This window comes from Sylvia atricapilla, chromosome 3 (assembly GCF_009819655.1).
Source record: "Sylvia atricapilla isolate bSylAtr1 chromosome 3, bSylAtr1.pri, whole genome shotgun sequence".
Classification (NCBI taxonomy): Eukaryota; Metazoa; Chordata; class Aves; order Passeriformes; family Sylviidae; genus Sylvia; species Sylvia atricapilla.
In genome coordinates, this window is record NC_089142.1 from 34,969,706 (window position 1) to 34,995,663 (window position 25,958).

Consider the following 25,958-nt stretch of genomic DNA (forward strand, 5'->3'; position numbering starts at 1 on the left):
ATGTAGATGGGTGTAACTCTCAGGCTTGAAGTCATTGACAGGAGTGGCTGATTGCATCAGGTGCATGAATATGGCTCCTGAGAGGCCAAAGTATCCCATAACACCAAATTAGATAAATGGGAGGTTTGCATTCTCTTTCACTCTCTGACTGATACTTCTTGCTTTCTTCTTCTTCCTCTCTATCCTCCAGCAAATGTCTAAGTTACTTTTCATGTTAAAATGTCCAACAGGGTTGCTTCTCCTTTCAAGACAAGCCTAATCTTGTGCCATACCAAAAACATGAGAGATGTTAGCAAATTTACATTTGCCCACACTGTATTTAGCCAATATCTTGAAAGAGGTAATTTAACACTGGGACAAATTAGATGGTGCTAGGTGACTGTACTATATGAAGGAGGGAGAAATATTTAACATAATTATTTTTGTATGTATATAATTCTGAGAGACCTATGTATTCTGATAATTAATAATCATATGTCCAGAAGACAAAAGAGTCACCAATTCAGTTTATTCAGCAGTTATTGGTGTATTAAGACACCAAGGAAAAAGAGAAGGAAAAAGCTTCCATGTGCTGGAAAAGAACAGCCTAGGACACCAGAGAGACAAAGGAATGCACTTAATGTATAATCAATTCACCTCAGTTTATAATGGGAATTAATCTCACTTCCTCCCATACAGTAAAAAGTATGCAAACAGAGAAGTGTACCTGATTAAAGTATACAAGAAATGTCAGATATTCCACAGGTGCAAGCCAGGAACTCAATTTAATTGGCAAAACACAATCAAAAGAGAAAATAGATCTAAGGACTTACTGTATTTGTCTTTTGTATAGCTAATTCCCATGTACGTTAATGTCCTGCAAAAATTATTTGGCCATAACACATCACAAGAAAAATTCAGTCAGAATTAAATATTCCATCCTGAAGGTGTAATTTTAGGAGACTAAGGTTCAGTATTTTAAGTGCTCAGCAAAAGCAGTTAACATCCATTAATTTGTCTGCATATTTCTGGAGGAGATTACTGAAACTAGGACCTGTCACTTTTTTTTTTTCCCCATGGGAATTTCAGACCTCTGTGTTTCCTCCCCAGAAAAGTGTCCCACTTCTGCCATGGATTCAGTCACCTGTAGATCTGCCCAGACTCTCAGCCTTTCCACTGAAGCAGAGACATATAGAACCTTCCCACAACCACAAATTCACCAGAAGTAGCTGAACGTGGTCACCAGGAACACAGACAGCTCCTACATATAAGATAACAGTGTTGGCAAACTTCTCTTTTTCTCCTCTGGAATGAATCACACAGATACTGATGGCAATACTGCCCATGATGATGATGATCAAATCATAGAATTGTAGAATAGTCTGGGTAAGAAGGGATGATAAAAATCATCTAGTTCCTGCTTTGTGCAAGAACACCTTCCTCTAGACAGGTTACTCAAGCCCTCATCCAACCTGGCCTTGCACATTCTCAGGGATGGGGGATCCACAACTTCTCTGGGCAATCTGTTCCAGTGCCTCACCAATTTCATAGTAAAAATTTCTTCTTATATCTAACCTAAATGTACTCTCTTTCAGCTTAAAGCCATTGCCCCTTGTCACTACAAGCCCTTGTAGAAAGTCCCTCTCCAGCTGTCTTGTCACTCTCTTTTAAGTACTGGAAGGTGCTAGAAGGTCTCCCAGGAGCTTCTCTTCTCCAGGCTGAACAACCTCCATTTTCCCAGCCTGTTTTTCACAGGAGAAGTTCTGAAGCCCTCTGATCATCTCTGTGGTCGTCCTCTGGACTTGGTCCAGCAGGTCCACACCATTCTGATGCTGGGGCCCCAGAGCTGGACGCAGTACTCTGGGTGAGGTCATACAAGAGCAGAGCAGAGGGGCAGAATCTCCTCCCTTGATCTTCTGGTCACACTCCCTTTGGTTCAGCCCAGGATGTGGTTGGCTGTCTGGGCTGTGAGGGCACATTATGGGCCATGTTGAGTATCTTATCACCCCAAAGTCCTTCTCCTCAAGGCTGCTCTCAGTCCATTCTCTACCCAGTTTATTTGGGATTGCCCCGATCCAGGGGCAGGACCTTGCACTTGGCTCTGTTGAACTTCATGATGTTTACACAGACCCACGTTTCAAGCCTGTCCAGGTCCTCTGGATAACATCCCTTCCCTCCAGAGTGTTGTCTGCTCACTGTGGCTTGGTGTCATTGACGAACTTCCTAAGGGTGTGCTCAGTCCCACTGTCCATGTCACTGAGAAAGGTGTTAAACAGCACCTATCCCCACATCAGCCCCTGAGGGATGTCCCTCGTCACTCTGAGCATGATCATCCAGCTAATTCTTTATCCACTAATTCCTTATCAACACCTACTTGAGGCCTCCTTCATATCTGCAAACCAGGAACTCTCATTCAGTCTCTCCTGAGACACTCAATCTAGCAAGTGCTTGAAGGAATGTGCAAAAGGCAGCAGTAGCTGCCATATTTTTCCAAAATAGCTCAGTTTAACCAACACTGTATTTGGTCCCTCTCTTGCTGCCAGCAATGGAGACCTATCCTTCCCTTTCACCAGTTCTTGCATTCATTTGACCCCTCGGAAAGTGAATTTAGCTCACTGAACTGGCAAAAATCGAACCCAACAAAAGCACAACAAATCATGAAAAAGTGAATACTTTTCACCACTTCAGTGAGCTAATGGATCAGACACATCCCAGAGATGACAGAAGGGAGACAAATGGAGCATGTGTCCAGGAGCAGGCCTGCCCTTTTCACCAGCAGCAAGTTCACGGGCTGAATCAGCTGCCTCATGAAGCATCACCCGCAGGACGGGATAAAGCCTGTTGGAGAGATACTCTAAAGAGGACTGGGGGAGATAGAGTGAGACCTTTCTAGTCCAGATGCAGTGCTGCAGGGCCCAAGCTGCTAGAAATTTGGGACTAGGTAAAACTAAGTCTTCTCAGAGGAGAGCTGTGACACTCTCTGGCTTGAAGTTTCGTCACCCACCAACTCCAAAATGGAAGGAAAGGCAGGAAGGACAAGGGAGGTTGTCAAACCATATCAGTCCCTGGAGCAGGGGTAGTGCTGGACTAGTCATGCCTTTGAAAGGGCAGTGCTGCAGAAAGGGCTGTGAGCACAAAAAATGATGTATCCTCTAATAAGAAAATTGAGGACCAATCACGAAAAGGTTTACCACAGTGACTAAGGACATAAAGGACTGAGCTAAAATAAAAGCCACTCTAAAGCAGAAAAACTGGACCACATGCAACATTTTCTGGTTAGTATATACAATTGAGAAACATCAGAGAGCTAGAAGTCTGGGTTGACAAAGCAAGTAAATAATTTGTCAAAGAGAAGAACCTGCCCCGTGTTATATCCATGTATGGATATAATTGACCACATTTCATCTTAGGAGAAAAGAAAAGTTGTGGCCAACTTCAAAGGGAACTGAACAAAAGTATTCTAATGATTAATGAATTAGCATCGTTGAAGTAAACGAGCTATTCTGAATGCCTGCCCAGAGGCAGTCATGGGAAAGTTTCCAGAACTATTGTCATTTTTCCTGGAACTCATTGACTTTAAGGACTCCACAGCTGCAAGAATTGTGTGAGCATTTCAAGACTGTCATTTTCACCACCGATTTTCTGAAAAATTCTTCCTGAACTGATTTTTATTGGTTTCAGCTGGGGAATCCATTGCACCAAGCCAGGAAATGCCACATGCCTCCTAAGCTACTGCTCTATTCTTCTTGAACTGATGCTATCAGGGACTCAAATCCACTGCAGGGAGAACACTGGGGGCCAAATTTGCCCTCTGATGTATGCACTAAGCTCCCATAGAGCTAATGCAGAATTTTTTTTGCCTTTGATGCCTCTTATAAAGAAGCCTGGAAGTATTGCATTAGAACAGGGAGTTCACACTATTGGTGGTCCCCATTGTCATTAACACAGTTAGTGGCGTTCCAGTGAAAAACACAGAACAAGCCTTTTGTTTGTTTGTTTTATAACCAGATCTTCCAGGGTGGGATCCAACTAGCTCAAATCCTGCCAAAGATGAAACTTCAGCCTCTAAAATCTGCGTAAACCAGGAGTGATGATGCAGTCTGCCTTTTTTTGAGAACTGTCTAACCTTTTAGGCACTCAAATAAATCAGGCACTTTCCTCCTCTGCCTGAAAACTCTACAGGCAACTAATTCTCAGCTCCATGCTCACCAAGACCAACTGAGCACACTCCCACAAAGAGTTTAGTGAGGGTATCTCACTCCTGTTCCCACTCTTACTCCCACCCACACCAAGCCATCACTTCTGTTGTGCTAACTGTGATGCTCACGGGACCCTTGCTGTGGCAATTTAACTAACTGCAACAGCAGAAAATCATGCACTTCTTTGCTGGACTTGTTTTCTGCTACTACAGTGAGTTGAGTCAGCTCCCTGAGTGTCTCAGTCCCACAGCCATGCAGGTGTGTGTTTGTGTTGTGTTTGTTGCACGTGCAGACAGGAAGCATGAATGAGACCATTTTGACAGCGTTTTTGGCACATGAAACTGGTTGCTCAATTTCCAGTTCATGTTCAGAAGGTTCATTTCGTGGGAGAGAGGAGCTCTAAGTCATCTGCTGCAACTTGGAAACAGGAAAATACCCCAGATCTATCCCTACCCTCAGCAAAATCTGAAAAACTAAGTAAGGACAAGACTACTGTGAATCACTGACTCTTAAAAAAGCTGCATCAGGCAAGTTTGTTCAGTTGACTTGGCTTTTTCTTTGATAGAGTTGGGATTTTTTTCCATGAAGTCTAATAAAGACAGACAAATTAGAGCAAATCATTAAAGTGAATTAAATACATATAAACATAATTTTACATTGAAGGAAACATGAGTGAAGACATGTAGCTTGGAGCAGAACTGAAATCCACGCCCACCATCTGCAGCCTTCTCCTTCCCCCACAAGCACACACCCCGGGTGTGCTGCTCTGGGTGGAATTGCTCTGGTCCTCTGTCCAGACTCCCAGCTTCAGCAGAGCTTTGATCACAGCTCCTTCCTGAGTGCATTCTTGTGTGCTGGAGCAGCCATGTGAGAGACCTCGAAGGGTCTGAGGGCTGAGAGCCGCAACAGAAACTCATTTAGTTTGATGTGACAAAACTGCTCCTCAGACAAATGCTCCGTGGTGGTCCCATGGTAGGAACATGTGTAGAAGGCCTTGCTGAAGTAATAATACTGAAGTAATTTCATGCCTCCACCCACTTCCAGTCCTTGGAAATTTGTCATCCTCAACTGGTATAAATGGATGCAGCTTCTCTGAACTCAGTGAAGCCATGGTAATTTACTGCGGATTCAAATTTACTGAGGGTCTGGTCTTCATGGTCTTTCAGTAGACTACCATAAGGAGCTTTATTCTGAGTCTTATTTATAAATAAAATCTTGTTCTTCATAAGTTCAACCTTTCTCAAGTCACAGAGGAACTCTTTTTTTTCTGGCTTCTGATCAGGAAATAGACCTACAGATTATGTGTATTTATAAGTATCTAAATACTTAAACTCTCTCATTTCACAAAATTGAGAACCAAGTTCTGTAGGAGATATCCTATAAAAGAATTCTCTCCCAGATCTACAATTCGGCTACAGATGAATCTCGTATCCCAAAATTACAAAGAAGAAATATTAACCACTAAAGCAAGCAAATCAATGTGTGAACTTTTACAATACTTTCTGAAACAGTTATTTGCATACCTGTATTCAAGTACTTATCAGAACTTCATTTGTTTTCATCAGATTTCATTTGTTAATCTGATGCCTTTGGAAGTCTGACCTGAAACAGAGACTGAACAGAGCTAGAGAATAAAGTAGATAATTATTGAAAGGGCTTTGAGGATACACCTTGAGCAGGACAAGAGCCTGACCAGGGCTACATGCAAGGTGGACTTAGAATGGTCACAAGATGGACGACTGGTCACAAGGTCTTACACTTCTATAAGTTTGGGTCCATTTGCATATTGGGGCTTAATTTTCCAGTTACAGCTTCAGGTTGTGAGGTCTCATCCTTCTTGTTTCTCCCTTCAGTCCACCGTTGTTTATGCTTTGGGGCCTGAAATTTGTACTCATTGTCCTTGGTCTTCAGCAGGAGAAAGATTTGGTTTGTCTACCTACCCTGTGAAGAGAGCTTACTAGCACTTAATATGAGGCTCAGAACTACACCGCTAGGCAGCACAGAATCTGAAAAACATGAAAGTCAAAACTTAAGGCATCAAAGCAAGTCCATCACTTGCATAACTGCCATCAGTGATATATAGACACGTCATTTTGGCAGTCTACTAAATCACTGACAGCATCCATCCAGCATTTTTTCAAGCATATAGAAGGTTTTGATTCCTAGAGACACCAGTGGTACAAAAGAAAGAGGATACAACAGACTCCACTGCCATCAAAAGAAAGCAGCCATGTATCCATCAGGAGTCTTGAGCAGACGGACTCACAAATGAGCTTAGACCAGATTTAGGTGCAGCAGAAAAAGTTCCAGAGAGCTCGAAGTGACATATAGGCTGAAATTGCAAACAGCTTTCCCTCTTCACAAGGAAGGGCCAATATAATCCCATATCTTGCTTGCAAATCTGGTGTTCGAACAACCATCTGAAATTCTTAAATCAATGCAGAATTTTAAAACTGTTAAGCTTTTTAAGTCTGATGGGATGCATTAGGTGGGGCCAGCTCTCTAGTAACTGGATATGAGCCAAAATTCATCGAAACTATGGTCGCTTCCAGTCCAAGCCATCCTATGATTCTATGAAAGACTGTTTAACAGCTATTTAATTCAGTGAAGTACAATCACAACCAGGTTTGACATTTTCCTAAGGCCAACGGAAAAAGTTTCAGCATTAGAGAATTTCATTGCCTGTTTAGAGTGCAACATTACACACTGGAGCAGGACAGAAATCACATGGAACACTCCCAGGCGTGTAGGTTTGTTCTTATAAGATTTCTCAGACTCAAACTAATTTTAGAATAAAGAAAAACTCTGCTTCAAACTACCCGGCAGTACAAAAGTTCCAGTGACAAGCTTCTAGTCTCTTTTATATTGCATATACACTTTCAAGTCTTTCTCTACTACACTGTCAAGTTCTGCTAGCATCAGCACATAGTGAAAGAGACTGGAAACAAACCACAAGAAAACCCATCTTGCTAAAATAAACCTGATTTTTCTTTTCATGTGAGATGACAAACTAGTATTAAAAAACTAGCATTTTACTTTAGTTTGCCAGGTTTGCCAGAACTGCAAAATTTTGAATAGAAACTTGGTTTTTAATTTTGTTTTTCAAATTTCTGTTGATACTTTCGAAGTCAAATGGATTTAGGCTTGTGTTTTGACCTCTTCTGCAGGTTTTTTCCTCAGTGACCCAACATTCCACTATCTCTCCTCAGCTCCTAAGCTTCCTGTTAACAAAAACCAATATATTTCTACACTGGCTTCCTAACACAATGAGCATAGTCTTTAACCAGAACTACTGGACACTTGAATTTGAAATTCTCAGGGAATGGTTAAATGAGGGCATAGGAGGGGCTTAAAATAATTAAAGGTAAATTTTTCGCTAAAATTATAGAGGCCAAAGGACAATGGTGGGAAATGAACCATCTCTTTTCCATGAACAAATTAAGGGAAAGGAGTGTTGAGCCCAAGGTCTTATTGAACTATTTCTTTAGCATTGGATGATATTATGGCATATTAAGAGAAGGTTACAGTTTATTCAGCAGAAAGAAAAATCAGACATACTAAGCATGAATACACTTTCTCTGAAGTCCAAACAGAGAGACACTTGCTGTTTTACGACCTTTGGACAATACTAAAAGGGCTAGAACACTTTTGGGACCGTCTTGGATTAGAGCACAGCGTAATATCACATTGGAAAATTCACACGGCAAAGCTTGTGACGGTTGCAACAAAAATTACCTCAAGTGTATAATTTTGTGTTTCGAATTTCCCGACCTTTAGCTCAAAAAAAGGAATATTACAAGGCCTGTTCAAGTTGGCCAAATATTCAAACACATTTATAGTCAGTGAACAAAGATAAATATTTGACAAGAGCTATTAATCCTAGATTGATATTCTAAATGGAGTCACACACTTTGGGAATGCTCCTATCCACTGACTGGAGAGACAGCCTGGACATCTGGTCTAGATACCAAATGTCTAGATGTGTAGGATACATGAGCTGACTCCTTCCCATCAAGTTCTTGAAATGTATCTGTGCTGGCACAAAAAGGACAGCACTTGCCTGGACTCCACTCTAAGGAATGGGGAGGGTTGGGGTAAACAAGGAGAAGTGAGTTAGTGACTGTGGATTTTTAGAAGACAAAGTGGGAAGGAGCAAAAAGGACAACAGAATTTAGGAAAACAGATATCAAGAAATGCCATTTTAACAGGTTAGAAAGAAAAAGAGTCCAGTTCTTTAAAGAAGCAGCAATGAGAGCATTGTCAAAAACCAGTAATTATTACAACCCTTGTCTCATTATCAGATGGTGGTGCAGCCCTTCACAAAAGATGTCATCCTCTTGTGGGTAGTCTGAAGATGTCTAGAAATATGAGGAAAATCAGGAATTGCTGAAGGAACTCAGAATATTTAAGACTAGGGAAAAAACCCAAACTGATTTACGAGATTGTAATACTTTAAAAATAGAGTAGTGCAACATGAAGGAGATTAACCAATTAGAATGAACATGTCTGATTTTGAATTGGTCAAAAATGCTCTGAACTTACAGCAAAAGAGGTTTAGGTTGACATTAGAGACTTCTTTCTCTAGCAATACTAGTGAGGTGGTGCAGTGGAAATTCAACTGTCCCAATCTATTAACAGAGTTTCACTAACAACTTTCAACAGTGCCTGCAATAAACGTAGATAATTGCCTTGGAGTAAGTGGTGGAGTGGATGAGCTCAGTCATTTCCTAAAGCAGACTCCAGTAAGGCTAATTTTAGCCTAGAGATGCTAATTCTTCTTGGCTCTCTCCAGTGTTAGTCAAGAACAGCTCCTTTAGATGCAGATACAGAACAGAACTCTCCTCACTGGCCTAACATGAATAGCCTCAATACTGCTGCAAAACTAAGTATACCCATCCTGCTCCCTTTCCTCCACTACTTCCACAAATAGTTTTCTGCTCCTTTTAATCCACCTATAATCTTCTCTTCTTGATCTTTTCAAATACCAGACCTCAGCCTGAGAAACCCAAAAGGATTCCCATTCCTTCTCACTGTTATCCTTGTTCCTTATTTCTCAGTTTTGAAGAAGCATAATTTATCAAGAACTCTTACAAAACAGATGACCATCTGAATGACAGGGTTGTGTATGAGGAATGCCTCGGCCTGAGTTACAGACAGGTCTGTTTTTCAGGAAGTGCAATTCCAATATCACTAGTGTTCTTTGTCTCCTATTTTTTTAATCAACACTAACTAATCAACAGATATTGCTGCTCTCTGGAATATTCCCTCAAGTTTGAAAACTAGCTGCAAGTCAGCAATCATTCTTAAATATTTGCACGAGAAAACAAGTGGCCTCTTTCCTTCCCAAAACAACCTCATAGCACCTTCAAAATTAACTATAGTTTAGTAGGGCACATTGCCAATAGTGAAAACAAAACAAAAACTTAATCCCCGACAGATAGAGGTCAACAGCAACAACAGGCTCACAGTCACTCTCAGATTTCTGCCAGGGATAGAGTTCAACTTCCACTGTACAGGTTATGTGCAGGTTCAGTGACCACTGAACATACCCTTGAGCCACCCACTTTCCTCAGGACAGGCCGGGTGCAGAGTGTTTTACCCAGTCCTGAACTGTGCAGATGCTTCAGTCTGCATTATATGGGCCCTGACAAGTGACACTGATCATTCAGAGTGAGACCACAGGCACTGCCTGAATCTCAGACTCACACACACATCCCCTGCACTGTGCTCCTTCTAAGGAACAAAGCAAAAAAGCCATCTGGTCATTTTATTAATTGCTTTTACTTCTCAGGAAACACTTGGAGACCCCGTGTTCAAACAACCCTCAGTTCAGAAATCAAGATTATATCTAAAGCCTCAGGAGATAAAACATTGTACAAGGTAATCCAGACACATGTAGGTTTCAAAATGATTAGAAGAGTAAACACTTAAACCTCAAGCACTGATCAGCCTTTAACATTATGGTCTGCTAACTCCAGTGTTATTCAGCTGCAGATCCTCTCTTTCACTTGCTTCTGTCTTATAAGCTACCATACTGGGGGTCCCTGGGTTAGCGACAGATGATGTGGTAAAACAAGGCCACAGCCTGGTACTGGCACAAGCAGCAAAGCCTCAGCACTGAACCCACCTAATTTACCCTTACATTCCCAGTAGCCATATGCAGGGTAAGAAGGGCTGTGGATAACTACTGGGGGCTGTAACAATAGAACCATAGGGTCATTAGGGTTGGAAAAGACCTCCAAGATCATCAAGTCTGACCTTTGGCTGAACACCACCTTGTCAACTAAACCGCAGCATTAAGTTCCATGTTCAGTTTTTTCTTGAGCACTTCCAGGGATGGTGATTCCACCACTCCTCTGGGCAGCCAATGCATTGGGCATGACGCTTTCCATGAAGAAACTCATCATCCTGATGTCAAATCTAATGGTTTGGAAGGAAGCAAAAATGATGTTTACACTGTCAGAAAGATCCATAGGTCACAGCTTCTTTCTTGGGAGATACTAAGTAGTATGAAGCCAAAGCAGACCACTGGGCTGAAGTGTTGTTGGCAGGAGAGGCTTGAGGCTTGGCAGAGGAACTCAGCTATTCAAGAACTTTCATGGGAGTAGAGTGAAAGAGCAGCTACAAACTCATTCACACAAGAACATTGAATCTGAATTAGATACCATGAAAAGGTAAAACACATTATCTGTTGACAATCAGGCAATCCTGCTAGTTCATAAGGAAGAAAAAAAAATGAAAATGGAAGAGAAAACACATACATTGCTCTCTGTAGAAATCAAAATGAGAGGCACAATGGTGAGAAGGTACAGGCAGTGGCCATTTCTGTAAGTACCAAAACTAAGCCTCAGATGAGGAAGAGGCCAAAACATAAGAGATTAATTAAATGATCCCTTTAGCTGCACCCCCATCTGGAAAAGGGAGACTGTTCAGGAAAAAAGAGCAAGCAGTCAACAGGTAAAAATCTTACTAAGAAAAGTAAACAAACCAGCAAATATCATTCAACAGACACACTTGGTTTATTTTTCAGCTCATTGAATTGAAACTCACTTTAACAAGTTTATGATAAATATTAAGACCCATGCTGCCTAAGAAAAAGCAATAATGTATTAACATAAGCCATGCCAACTGAATACTGAATGCACCATAGGAATGCTATTGAATAAGAATGAATAAGAAATATTGAATGCCTGGAGACTATTATCTTGATGATGCCTCTATTATTCATGTCATAATCAGAGCTCAGCACTCCTATAGAGTAGCCCAGCATAGCTTCCAGCAAACTTCTGTTTCTTTTCTATTCCAAATGGTGAAGTTTTGTCTTGAGGTTTTAACAAGGTTTATCGGTGAAGGACAGAAGACAGGTCCTGGTGGGGTGCATGATTGGCCATTGACTCTCCTGAAAAATATTCACTATATTTATTATTTTAAAACAAAATTTCTATGAAGCATTTTCAGGCATTGCATTACAGTTTTCCACACATAAATTTTGGCTACAAATAGCAGCAGATTCAAACACTCTGCTGGCATTTCCAGGAGTCCATAGTATTCAAACTGGCAGCTGTACAGCACCAGGAGCACCATCTGTAATTTAAGAGGTATACGTAAATAGGCAAGGGCGTAAAAATAGACCGTCAGCTTTCCTGAATATGCATGCTAAAGAGTAAAGTGTTGCAGTCCCTTTCTCAGGTGATTCAGATTTATAATGAACAAATTTCTTATGAATCCTCAGCAAGTATGCAGACAATTGAATGTTAGCCAAAATCCAGCACAAAGGTAGGCTGAAACACAGGAAGAGAAGTGTAATAGTAGCAATATATAATTTATTCCAGTATCCCAGTTACACTTGTATCTGCTTTCATCTCCACCCAGATATTTTCCTGCACCTTATAAAGAAATGTCAAGCACATTCCTAATCTGGTGTTGAGTGTAATCCGACATTTGGAAAAGTTTGGTAACTAGAAGGTGAGGTCACATACACCCCTGAGAGAATCTGGATACTTCAAAGGATGAAGTTACCAAGCAAGCAGAAATTATTTTTGCAACTTGCACCACAATACTAAGATTACATCTTTCTCCGTTATTACTGGGTGGAAAATAATCCTTATTCAAACACTACTCTTCAAAGACAGCCAGAGGTTCTCGGCAGGTAGCAGGGCCCTTTCACTTAAAAAGCATGAAAAAGTTTTTTTTTTAATACTGGTTACATTTCTAAAAGAGGAGGAGGAAAGGTTCTCCATACAACACCCCAAATAATGAGCAACACAGGAGGATGAGAATGGCTGTGTATGATGGTAGAGTAGCCCAGCTTTCAGTGGGGCCATAAAAATTCCAGTAGGCCTCCTGGTTCCCCCTGCCTACAGCTGTGCCAGAGCAGCAATAGTACTGTGGTCGTCCCCTCTAACCCACCAGGCTCCAGCTGTCCTTTCCCTGTATGCAGACTCCTGCAGCCCCCTGACACAGGGGCTTCTCGTACACCAGTTTTCAGTCTGCTCTGCACATTTCATGTGCTCTTCCTCGCCAGTGCCTCACAGCACCATGGGCATTCCTCAGGCTCATTCCATCAGAACTTCTACAGACTCCCTCAGCCTTTCTTACCTTTCCCTGTCTACCAGCCCTTTGTGAAAGATCTCTTTTTTGGATGACAGTAAATCATTCAGTCATCACCATTTCTAGCCTATCTAGAGATCAGATCACCTCCCCCTGCTGTTCCACATTCATTTCCATTCCTGTCTTCCCTGCTCAAAATTTCTTTTGTACAGCAGGCAGCTTCAAACCTCATTTTTACCATCTGGAAGACAAGACAGCATGCTTTGAAGAGTTCCCCTCCACCATATTTAATCCAAATCCTTCAGTCTTTTGGGGATGAGTTGGTTTTGTCAGTAATTTGAATAATAAGAGCACAAACACAATTGCTAACTTAGCCAAGCTGTTCCTGAGCTTTCCTCAGTAAAATTCCTGTCCTAAATTATAGCTCCCTGTGTTTTAAGAGATAATTGCTCTCCCAACTCCATCTGTCTTACAGCCAGAATGAAGTCGGTGTCTTTTACCTGACTCCAAATAAGCAAGTGAGTTGCAGGAACAAGAAATTTAGCTGACAAGAGGAATTGAGAAGATCAGCAATGACAGCTTGCAATAGAAGTTCTAATAAATGAGAACAGTCCAATTAGTAATGGCCTTTTTAATTTTCCTTTCAGTTCTATTTGGTAGATGAGATCCTTTTCAAGAAAGCTATTCCTAGCTTCTGGTTTGAAATTAACCCCCTAGTTAATACTTTTCTTTAAATTCCATGGCCTATTTGCCTTCATTACTGAAGACCCTTTTTTTTTTTTTTTTAAGCCCATGAAAGCTGTTACTAAGCATTCATCAGAACACACACATCAGTTCTTGTGTGCTGCCTTCTAGCAGAATGCTTTTAATTGAAAGGAAAACCCAGCCTCCTGCTAGGTTTGGGTGGGCTGCAATTAGTTCCATACTAGTTAGTTTTTCCAGAAAGTCATATAACTCTTCTACACAGGCATTCCCACTCCAGTCGAGCTGCAAACAATATGCTGAGTCAGCAAAAGAAAAGAAAGAAAGAAAGGGGGAAAAAAAGAAGCAGAAGGATTTTTTTCATTGAATTAAGAATCCAATCTGTCCTGAAATCTTATAAAATATGTGTTGGATTCCATTTGTCCTGGAAGATACCCACTCTGATCCTAATAGTTCTTGGCACTTGCACGGGACCCATGTCCCTGCAAAAATACAGAAAATTCTCTCACTGCATGGAGGCTTTAGACTCCATCAGCCAGGGACAACACCTTGCAATGGTGTGGGCTTGTGTGAGGAGCAAGATACAAATGGCCCCTTTTGCCTGAATCACGCTGCTTCATTAAAAAAAAAAAAAAAAAAAAAAAAGTTTCTTCCTCACTTGCAGGGAAAACAAAATCCACTGCCCTCCTAGTAAGTTGCAGTGACTGAAGCCAGGAGCAAATTGTGCCAAACATCTGAATTTTAGCAAATTCAGATGCAGATGGAAGTTGGAGGAAACCTTTTTCAGGGTACTTCTGGTTTATTTGAAGTCAACAAAGCATGAAATGGTTCTTAGCAGTTTGTTATTTTTTGATGTAACGTGAGGGTCCAGAATCTCTTGACAAGTAGAGTAGGAGCTCAAGTTTCAGTTCGTTGATTGGTGGTTTTCTGGATTCGTCCAAGAAATGTATTCAATCAGTATGTGCAGTGGAAACCATTGTAGTCATGAATGTTCAATGGCAAACATCTGAAAGTGGACATCAGATAGTGAAAACAACAGTTAAGTAAATAATCATTTTCATTTCCAAAGACAACTGTTAGAACTGGGATATGTTTTACCTTTTCAAGTGCACCAAGCTGTGTGCTGAGATTCTCCTATGTTCTGACAAAAACTATGAGTTGCAGGCAATTCAGATCTAAGATTTCTTAGACCTAAGAAACACTTACGTTCAAACCCATGAATTTTGTGGGGTTTCACATCCATGACTTGGATCAACACAACTGGTCCTCTAACACAATGGCTACTGAATAGAATTCAAAATAATCAGCCCATGTTTCACTTATTCTTTCACAAGCTTCTCTTGGTGGTAGTAAAACACACCAGGTAAATTTTGCATTGTTAACTGTGAGTAAAAGGAATGTGGCACATTTTATTTCACATGGGAAGTGAAAAAAGAAATCTTTATATAAACTTCTTCCTTTCAAGTTGCAGGTTTTCATCATGGGAAATTCTTGATAATTTTAAAGGAGTGTTTTAGTTTCACTTTGATTCCAAATATCAAGGGCTTTTGCCAAAAAGCCTCAACAGTACAAATTAAAATGATTCAGGAATATTTCTTTATGAAACATGATTTTGTAGGAAAAAAAACTTTTGGATGTGTTTGCTGCGGGAAATTGAAAATTTCCAGTGGAAATAAAGTAACACCATAAAAAGTCAGCATTAAGAGAACAGTATTTTTGGTAAGAAAATCTTCTGCACTAAATACTGTGGCCAAGAGTAATTACAGTTTATCCAAAAGCCTGAGAGAGCCACAATGGATTTTTGGAACCTTTAAAATTTCCCCACCTAATGCAGTAATAATGTTGCACAGTGAGAGTGTGAAAAGATTACAGTAAAAAGTTTGTATCCCAGCAGCACCTGAATATAAACAACATGTTTGTTTAACTGACAGCAGCTTTTTCCATACACGATTTTAAATTTGCAGAAAACTATAAATAGATAGCACTTTCACTGAAAGCATTAAATTAACCAACTGGGTACTTGACTTTGTAATGTAGAGCAATGTGGAGTGATAATGAACACCATGTGTGTGTGATAATGGGGGCTGTAGAAAATAGATCTAGCCAGCTGAGTGAAAAGGAAATGCTAAAAAAGAAAAAATCTGAAGTCCAAGCCAAAACAAGTGACCTAGTTGAGCAAGGAAAGGTTTGTATTTGGGGCAGGCTAGAGGCCTGAGAGAGATCAGCAATTCAGCGGGGTATTTTCAAGCATGTGCTCAAGGCCCTCTTTATTCGGCAGGAAACTTAAGCATATGCTCAGAGGTTAAGCATCAGCTAAAGTCTCATTGATGTCAGTGAGTCTTAAACACATGCCTAGAGATACATATGTGCCGAAGTGCTTTTACAAATAAGAATGGACTGGGGATCAGGGCCTCAGTCCCCTGGTATTCCATAGCAGGCTAACCCTGCAACCTCCTGGCTTTCCAAATTCTTCAGAGTAGATCTCATTTATTATACACACAGGACCAGACTTAAGCGTTAAGAACTTGCATTACTGTACATAACTGCCATTGGCCCTTTGGTACCGAAATAAATAGGAAAGTACAGATACATTTATAAAACACCAGTAATTTCTACTGCAATGTGTCCAAAGAATTCTCTTAATGATAACAGTGAAAGCATAAAATAAGCAGAAATGTGACTTTTGAACAGGTCTTTTAGCGTTTCCAATACTGATGTAAGAAGACTTACACAAGAATGTATTTAAAGATAAAATTCAATCTTAACTGAAAGCTGACTTTGAATAATTTATTTTAAAAGAGCACATGGTGCTCTTATGTTCATGCAACCAATGGATCCGTATTTCCTTATGACTTTCTCTGCCTGATTAGTCCACTTGTCAACCGCAGAGCTGACTGGACATCGCTGTATCAATAGAATAGTCACTTTGTTTGGCAGTTCGACTTCATGTAGGCAAACCGCAAAGCATTAATCTGCCATGACACAAATTTAGGAATCCACAACAATTATTCTATGAATCTCGGATGGGAGGTTAACATTACGAACAAAATCTCCAAAAGTTTTAGATAAATTATGTCAGACTCAAGTATGGCTTGTCCTTCTTTAAAACTGCGTGAAAATATATCAAAAAGTGGCATGGGGAATTATATGGCCAGGTTACTAACAATGTTAAATATTTTTTCCATGAAGTTAGTACAGAATTTGGAATTATCAGTGAAAATTCTTCCTGTGCATTTCAGTGAACCTGAACAACCACTTGGTCTTTGCATTTTGTAACTCTCCAAGGACAAATATGCAGCAGAGGAAATGGTAATAAAGATGCACTGCAGGGCCAGTTGAGAACTACTTTAGATGGATTCTGTAAATGATGGCCTATTTTAAAACATCATTAATGCAACAGGGGCAAACTGGGGTGCATTTGAGTAGTAGGACACTTCCAGAGTACATCTTTGTGCAAGCACTGCATTGCTTATCTCTAGTGATGACACAGAAATAATCATAGCTAATAGCTGACTCAAACAAACAAACAAACAACGATAACTTCAATAAAACTTATTAAGAAAATCTATTATTTGCATATGTGTTTTCCTTCTGTCCAACGACTCACATCTTTAACTGGAGAGCATTATGGTTTGGCATTTCCTGCAAATGCTCTAAGGAAAAGCCACAGCAATATAGTATTCTTTCCATAGATGTTAATGTTTAAAGACTCACAGAAGTGGCTAATGTTCAATTTCTGGTTAACATTTGATTACTTTCTTGCTTTGTTTTTCCAGAAAAAGACAACCTGGTGAAAGCCTTCCCACATTCCTCTTTGCACTTCTGCTATGACAAAACTTAGCTGATGTAGGCAAATTCAAGTTCTAAAAGCATATATCTTAGTCCAATTTTGTTTCAAGTTTCTGCCTCTTTATTAACCAGGGAAGAGCACCTCTTCCTTCTTGCCCAAGAAAGCTGCTGGTTATCATTCCCACCCCTCCAGTCAGTTGAGTAACACATGATGCTAGCCTAGTATAAATAGGAAACAGGTTCCTATGGAATCTGAAATACTGTTTGTACATCCTACCACTGACCACAGCGGAACAATGGTGTGCCAATGACAGAGAAAAAAAAATAACTCTATTTGCTTGCTCTTTCTGTGCCTCTGTCTGAAATATACCTAACTCCAAAGCTATTATTTATAGTTATGAGGTGACAACTGAGAGCTAGCAGTCTGCTGAGTGAAAAAATGTTTGCATTTATCCTTTCTAGAGATATCCTATATATGCACATACATGCATGTGCAGCAGCTATTCATACATACTGAATAGGGAGAAATACCTAATCAACTACAGTGCTTATTCAGTGCCATAAAAGAAAAGTAAAGGAAAGTTCTTTATTTTGTGTGAATTAAGTGACAGAACATCATTTTTTACGATTATTCAAAATGAAGACAGTTTTAATCAAAGCCTACAGCTATACTGGCATTGTTTAAAACACTGAGAAATGGTGGTGTAAGTTTTCTGTGAACACTTCTGAGTATCAATTTTATTAAAAAATCACCTCTTCAGAGTTGCAATATGCTGCAACTTGCAAATATCTTTTTTAAAGACAGTCTTGGGCAAAAAGGTTGGACAGGAGGAATTTCTTCACAGAAAGGATTGTCAAGCATTGGAACAGGCTGCCCGGGGAGGTGGTGGAGTCCCCATCCCTGGAAGCGTCTAAGAGAAGGCTGGATGTGTCACTTAGTTCCATGGTCTAGTTGACATGGGGTTGTTTGGCCAAATACTGGACTCAGTGATCTCAGAGGTCTTTTCCAACCTGATTGATTCTGTGATTTTGTGAAAAAAAATTACATTGTTCACACCATCACCAAAATGCTGATGTTGGAGGGGCCTTCCGGAGGTCATCTCAATCAGCTGCCTGTGTCTGCAGGCCTATCACCAGCAGCAGACAAAGGTGCCCAATGGTTTTCCTTAGTCAAGTCCCAAAAACCTTTAGGAGTAGATATTCTGCCTCTTCTCTGGGTACTCTGCTCCAATCATCCAAATCAAAATGATTATTCCTAGCTTCCATTCTAACTTTCAGTCACAATTTGAAGTTGTGACCCCTTTTTGGCCACTTGAAGCTATGAAGAAGGGTTTAGCTTCATCATCTCCACAGCTTGCTTTCAAGCAGTTCCAGAATGCCCACAGCTGCTTCCTCATCAGGCTCTACAAGCATAGCACCCTTCACCTTTCTGTAAAGGACACATCCTCCAGGCCTCTGTCCACCTTAGTAGCCCTCCACTTGTCCCTTTCCAGCATCTCTACACTCCCAATGTTGCAGCCAACCTCACACATCAGACAAATAGGATGAGCTCAGCTTCTTCAGGGTTGCTTGGAAGGTTGTCACTGAACAACCCCTTTATTCTGCTTGGGATTTATGATACAGCCTTTGACAGGCCCAGCTGGGGGCTGGTGTCTAAGGCACTGATGTCCCAGGCTGTGACTTTTCCCAATTTCAGAGGTGGGGAAATGGCCTAGCTCAGAAATGACAGAAAATGTTTTGTCACAACAGCCCTCTTCTGTTTTCTCTGCTCTGGGGACAGCACAGGATGGCAGATCATGAGGACTGCAACAGCTGCCATCACCTCACCTAAATCCCTTGGAGGTCATTTCCAGGTAGATTTTGCCTCTGAATTTCAAACAATGTCATTATTCCTGGATCATTTTTTTCCACAAATGGGTCATTTCAAGGAAATAGAAAAAACAGTTCTACGATCAGATGCAGTCTAAGTCTTATGACTGCTGTCCTTGATTTAAGAGGAGCAGAAATCCCCTGCACAACTCTTTCCAGCAGACAAGCATTTAATAAATCTTGTGAAAGTGTGAGGAAAATATGGAGAAAAAGGAGACACTGATAAGAGAAATACTTTCAAAATAGACAGCAACAACAGACAGTTTAAAGCAATTTTATAGCCAAGTAATTACAAGAGTTCTCTGTCATAATTTCCAATGGAGGAAGAAGTCAAAAACTAATAGGTAGTAATCTGCAAGTCTGAACCACAGAAAATCTGTTGTACTGTCCTTCTAAGTGAAGGTTGGAACTTATGTCAAAATAGGAGGTCTATGTTTTGCTAATCACACAGAACTTATGGTCTGCATCAGTTCTTGGCCCCTGACTGCATGGATTGTGGTGGATACTACCCCTCTCATGAGCAGTGTGACTGACTCTGGCCTCTTCTTCAGCAGTTCAGCTGTGTACTTACCTCCTTAAGGTGGGAGAAACAGCCGCTGAACAGAAGAACCACATTCTAATAGCTGTGATTCCACCCAAATCTCAGTTTTCAGCTTGTCAGGACATTCTGTCCATATTTACTACTGAGCAAAGCTAACTCCACCTCTCTGTTTCTTTAGGTATCTCCCCACTCAGTGCCTTGTTTATGGTCTCTGGGCTGCTTTCCAGAAGCCATCAAAGCTGCCTGGCTATCCCCACAGGCTAGGAAGAGGGGATTTAGGTTATCTGACCATGGCCTGAAGCAAAGAGTCCAAGTATCCCACCAGCAGGTGACAATTGCTTAGCTCTCCTTGCCTTAGCCATCATGTGTGCTTCATCCAGGCCAAATCCCACCCAGCCCAGGGGCTATCCATTCCTACAAGCTTCCAGTCAACTTTGGAGCTCAGTGTATACACACACACACACTCCTCAGGCAGTTCCCTGTGAATGTGCCAGGCCATTAAAAATGTTTCTTGTTCCCAGCTTGGAAATATTTGACCGGCTGAAGAGAAATATACTTTTGGCATGCACTCCCAAACCACACTTTGTTTTCATATTCTTTGCTATCAGTAAAGACATTTTAATATGCCACAAAAAAGCTCTGGATGAATTTGCTCAGTTAAAAGTATTTCTGAATCTATATCGTAAACAGAAACAGAGCTGACTAAACAGCAACACTTCCTAAAACCCCAGAATTCAACAGCAAGTTACATACAGGAAACAAGATCATTTTAGTCATAAAAAGCAAGCTCTACTCTCATACTGGGTATTTCTATCATCTATATGAGACACAGTAATAAGTAATCAGACTTCTGTCATGTTATTTTCCCAGTGCCCTAGCAGGCAAATTAGTTCTAGAGAAGTAATAAGCCTATTATGACAATATGAAGAAGAAATCTTTCCCTCCAGGAAACTTGAAAACCACCTCTGAAGACCCCTACATACACTTGCTTTCCAGCCATCAACTGACACTGATGCCTAGAGAGGCCAGACAGAGTTAATGGAATAAAATAGGTATTTATTAGAAAGTCCTTCCAAGGATACACCTTGGGCAGTACAAGAGCCTGGCTGGGGCTCTGCCCAAGATGGACCCAAGATGGACCCAAGGTGAATGCAAGATGGATGACCAGTCATGAAGTTTCACACTTTTATAAGTTTGGGTCCATTTATATAATGGGGTTAATGGTCCAATTACAGCTTCAGGTTATGAAGTCCCATGCTCCCAGCTCACTCTCCTCAATTTGCTATTGTTTTTACTTCTTGAGCCTAAAGCTGCAGCTTTAGGTGTCCTTGGTTCTCAAGCTGGAAAAGCATTGTTCTGTCTAACTACCCTGTGAAGAGAACTTGCTAAAGCTTTATATGAAGTTTGGAGTCACACACTAAGGCAGTACAAAATCCAAAAACTCTGAAAGCTAAAACTTGAGGCATCATTTCCCAAAACAGCAGTGGCAAAGGCCAGCAAATTATCTCCAGAACTCTCCTGGAGACACACTGATCTGGGATGGGATTTGGGATTTCGAGTCAAGCTAGATATCAGCTCAGTTTGTACAATCACAGCAGGAGGGAGCAATTTCAACACTGCTGAAACCAGTGGATCAGCCATATGAGTAATGCCTGCTCTTCCCTCTGCCATATCCCTCTATGCAATCTGGACACGGGTGCAAAGGAGACCATGTATAACCAATTGCAGGAAGCTGCATATTCTCAAGGAATAAACCTTCCAATACTTTGTGGGGCTGGTGCTGGAGGTAAAAAAAAAAAGGCTTATCAGGTCCCTCCCCCTTGTTATGCTTGTCTTAGGGTCAGAGGTGTCATCAGGTATCCCCCTTTGTCAATGGAAAGGGAAAAAGAAAAGTTCTGGGAGTTGATTTGCTGGTTTTGTGAACATTTGCTCTAAATTCTTGAAATTGTTTTCAAGAAACAGAAACTGTTCTCGTGTTTTTGCTTTGCAAGGAGAAAAAAGTGCTCCCCTTCAAAGAGAGAATGGAAGTGCAATTAAAAAAAAAAAAAAAAGAGAGAGATGCATACTTTAGGAATGTTTTTCCTAGGGAAAAAAAGGACACTGATCCAAAAGGACATACATGGCAAAATTCATAGGGGTATAAGACCATAATAAAGAAAATATTAAAGTTTACCAAGCTTTTCTGCTAACCACACACCTTACCTGTCTGACTCCTCTCACACACAACCAGACAAGCTGCTCCTAGGTGAATGTCAGTAAGAACAGACTGCACTACAGCAGGCTCAGTATCTTGACCCAGACTAACACTCTTACATGGACACTAAGGACATTGGTAAAGAAACACAGGCCCTATTGTTAATCATTGCTTTAAGCAAACTTCCCTCACAGCCTCAGCTAAGCACCATATTAAATTGTGAGGGAATCACTAGAACTACTATGCTGCAAGTGACTTTTAAATCAAGTGCTTCGGTTATACGATATTTAGCACTGTGCTGTAAAGGGTGGTAAATGGAGGTGTCATAAATATCTGACTTTATCATCTGTTGACTCATAATCCAGATGCCAGTGGGATATAAATCATGTAAAGCGTGTTTCCAGATTAGGAAAGTCTGGCTGTTCACTATTGTTCTAGAGAACGGCATTATTTCTTTGTAGGATCAGGAGTGCCCTCCGATGGACAGCAGCTATTACTGGGAAGTACGAGCTGACTGGAAAGTGGCGCATCCTAAATCGTCTACACAACACAAGATGTTCTCACTTCCTGAATTATATATATTACAGTCCTCTATATGCTTAGCTGCTATAATAATCAACTTTGTTATCTTGGAAATAACTTTTTGCGTATTTCTCTTTCCATTACCATAATTTATATTGGTATTAGGGAAGAAATCAGGGCACTGTATATGCATACATATAGCTGTAAAATAAATAAATTTAAAGATATCGAAGACATAAACTACGAAATTTGTGCATCAAGCTCTGAGAAAGGCCTTGAAAGGCTCTGACAAATACAGACACCTGAAAATTCTGAATTTCAGCTTGTATTCAGCTGAATATCAAAAGAGATTAAAATGGGGAAACCAGGTAAACTCTCCTAAGAAGTGCTTATGTGCATGTAAGAGCCCTCCAGCTTGTATGTATTTTCTAGCTCTATAAGCACTATAACGTCACAAAACATGTTAACTCTCTCTGCAAACTTTCCTCATTTGCATCCTTAGACAATCACAGCAGAACTGTGAGAAAGAGGAATTTATTTTTTTTCTCCCTCATCTGTTACTTTACCTGTTTGTCAGGTATTGACCATCTTCAGGCTGCTTATAATTTTAAATTTTATCGCCTCTGATATCAGTTGCCCTTTCCAAACTGATTTGGGAGCCAGAGAAGAGTCACAGACTTAAGAGTTTTTTGAGAAGATGACTGTGCCCAGCACCTGGTAACATCTCTCCACTGGAGTAGCAGGACTGGACCTAATGCCTTTGGTGAAGCAAAATCCCCTCAAACTAGTCTCAAACACACACTTTCCCTATTATACACCAAAAAAAAAGATAAATGCAAATTTTAAATATCCAAGCCCTTACAATACTCATAAACTGCACCTTAGGGTTAACAGCAATTAATACTAATGCTGAGCACCTGAAGAGCCTTAAAAAAGGCAAAATACTAAGAATTGCACATTGTTTAATAAGTTACAAATGCAGACACCCACAAGCTTCAGAACAAAACCCATCTTCTTAGATATGCAAAGGATAATGGGTGGCATGAAGGGATGTGTCTGGGGAACAGGGAGCTGTGTGCATTTTCCCCATGTCTCCATCACTGCTGCTGATGTACAAAGCCAGGAGCCATTCTGCCCCAGGTCTGTTGCACCCTGTTGGCAGAGACACGAACAAGCTCTGATCTCTCACTGCTACTTTATTTTATTGCTATTTTTAAGATATAAACAAAATGTCATCTTTAGATTTTCTCTCTGATGAAGAAAGCAGGGGGAGGTATGAAAGAGGCCAGCAGAATGTGTCTCTCTCGAATAAAAGACGCCAGCAGAAACTTTTTCTGTGACAGGTTTTACTCCAGTTTTACATGCACCACAGAACCCTAAATACTCAGAAATAGTCAATACTTGGATACTATGATTGTAGCGTCCCTTTTCACGTGGAATTGCAGCCAGCTGAGACTCAGACTGGGGTTGAGACCCTGCCCTGGATGGAGTGTGAGGCACGTCCCTGGCACAGGGGTTTGGGAGGCGCTCCCGCAGCTCGGTAGCCCCGGGGGAGCGGGCACGGCGCCGGGAGCGCCCCCAGACCCCCGAGGGCTCTCCCTCGCAGGCAAAGGAGGCTCCTACCGCTCGTTCTTCGGTCTGAGGAAGAACTGCTCGAGCCCTTGACCCTGAGGTGTTTCCACACCTCGGAGGAGATGCTCTGGGGAGAGCGGGAGGAGGCAGGCGCCCTGCCCGGGCCGCGCCGCTCCTGCCCCGGCACCGGCCCCTCAAGGAGGGCGCCGCAATTCCCCCGCTGGCGACGGGGAAGGGGAAACCTTCTGCTGCGTCCCCTCAGCTGCCCGCGGGCCCAAATCAGCCACACGCCTCTAACAGAGTTTCACGCAATTTCTCCCGACGGTCACCCCGTTCCAAAGCTTCAGCCACGACCACCCCGGGCTGCGAGAAGGAGGCAGCGGGGGGAAGGAAGACCGAGCCCCTGCAGCTCGGAGCCCGCAGAGGCACGGCCCTTCCCGGCCGGAGCGCTCCCTCCCCGCAGGGAGCCGCGGAGGGGCGCAGGAATGGCCGGCCGGCGGCGGCCCCCGGCACCGCGCCCATCACTGCCGCGGGAACGCAGGGCACAGGGTGCCGCAGCGTCCTGGAGCGCTCGGAGCCGCCTCAGAGAAGGCAGCAAAACGGCCTGGGAAATCACTTGGAATTTTAGCGAATTTATGGTGAATCGGTGCAAGAGTGTTTAGGTCCAAATGAAACATCCTTTCCACTTTTCAGTGGGCCCGTTTAATTTTCTATTCAGATTACTGGTTCATGAGAATGTCTAAAGCAGTGTCTTTTGGCTGGTTTTAGAGCAGGACTTTCACTCATGCTATAAAGCTTTCCTGCACATCAGCCCTGCCACCCACGCCACCCTTTGGAAGACGCTGAGGTGCCCTGCTGAGCCTCGGGGCCGTGCTGCATCCTTGGCACCTCACGGAGCTTGATCCAAGTCCATCCGAGTCCAGATGAAGCCCTCTTGCCTAAATACTCCTCCACGTTAATTTTGTACTGTCTTGCGTTTTCCCATGTGGGGTTGGGGAAGGGTCTGGAGCACAAGTCTTATGAGGCGTGGCTGAGGGAGCTGGGAAGGTTTAGCCTGGAGAAGAGGAAGCTCAGAGGTGACTTTATCACTCTCTACAACTCCCTAAAAGGAGGGTATAGCCAGATGGGGGTCTGCCTCTTCTCCCAGGCAACCAGCTGCAAGACAAGAGGACATACTCCAAAACTGCTCATGGGGAGGTTCATGTTGGATGTTAGGAGGAATTCTTCACAGAAAAAGTGATTAGACTTTGTAATGGGCTGCCCAGTGAGGTGGTGGAGTCACAATCCATGGAGGTGATAAAGGAAGGACCAGATGTGGCACTTAGTGCCACAGTGTAGTTGACAAGGTGGTGTTCAGTCATAGGCTGTACTTGATCTCAAAGGTCTTTTCCAACCTAATTCATTCTGTGATTCTACTGCTGTCACCCACAGGCCTGCTGTGATCTGTGAGCTTGGTGGGTGACTTGCATATAGACACCCTGGGGAACTGGCATTATAGCTCTGCAGGAAAGATTTGTATCAGAAAACTGAAAGGTCTTGCTCTAAAACTAGCCAAAAGGAACCACTTCAGGTATTTTCATGAACAAATAATTTGAATAGAAAATAAAACAGATCCACTAAAAATGGAAAAGGAGTTTTATTTTGACCTTATTGCTTTTCCACCCATTTAAGAATAAATTAGCTAAAATTCAAAATTGTGTGCCCTTCTAAATAAAAAAAAAAAAGTTTCCATTTTAAAGGTGAGATAGGTTATGCTCTTAGCATCTCTTCAAAACACTTTTCCATTAAGATTAATAGGAACTGACCCTTTTAGCTTGACATTTTATTCCAAGCGTAAACATTGTCTAGTGGGATAATAACCATCACAATAATCATCATTATAATATTGCTAACACTATTTGGCATCACAAATCCCAAGCAATCCCAGTTCTTTTCTGAAATCACAGTGTCTCTGGTATCTAGACTTAGCAGTGTGCAATACTTGCTGTTACTGTTTAGCTATGGCAGTAGCATCTACAAAATAAAATTCATTTTCAAAATG

At 41.6% G+C, this 25,958-nt stretch overlaps 1 protein-coding gene across 1 annotated transcript in view; it reads left to right on the forward strand.

Moving 5' to 3' along the window:
• Positions 1-24,545, forward strand: part of LOC136358533 (hormonally up-regulated neu tumor-associated kinase-like) — an 80,840-nt gene extending 56,295 nt beyond the window's left edge. The window contains exon 8 of the mRNA XM_066314409.1: positions 24,018-24,545. Coding sequence (XP_066170506.1) covers positions 24,018-24,545 — 528 coding nt within the window. The remainder of the gene's footprint in view (positions 1-24,017) is intronic.
• Positions 24,546-25,958: the final 1,413 nt, after the last annotated feature.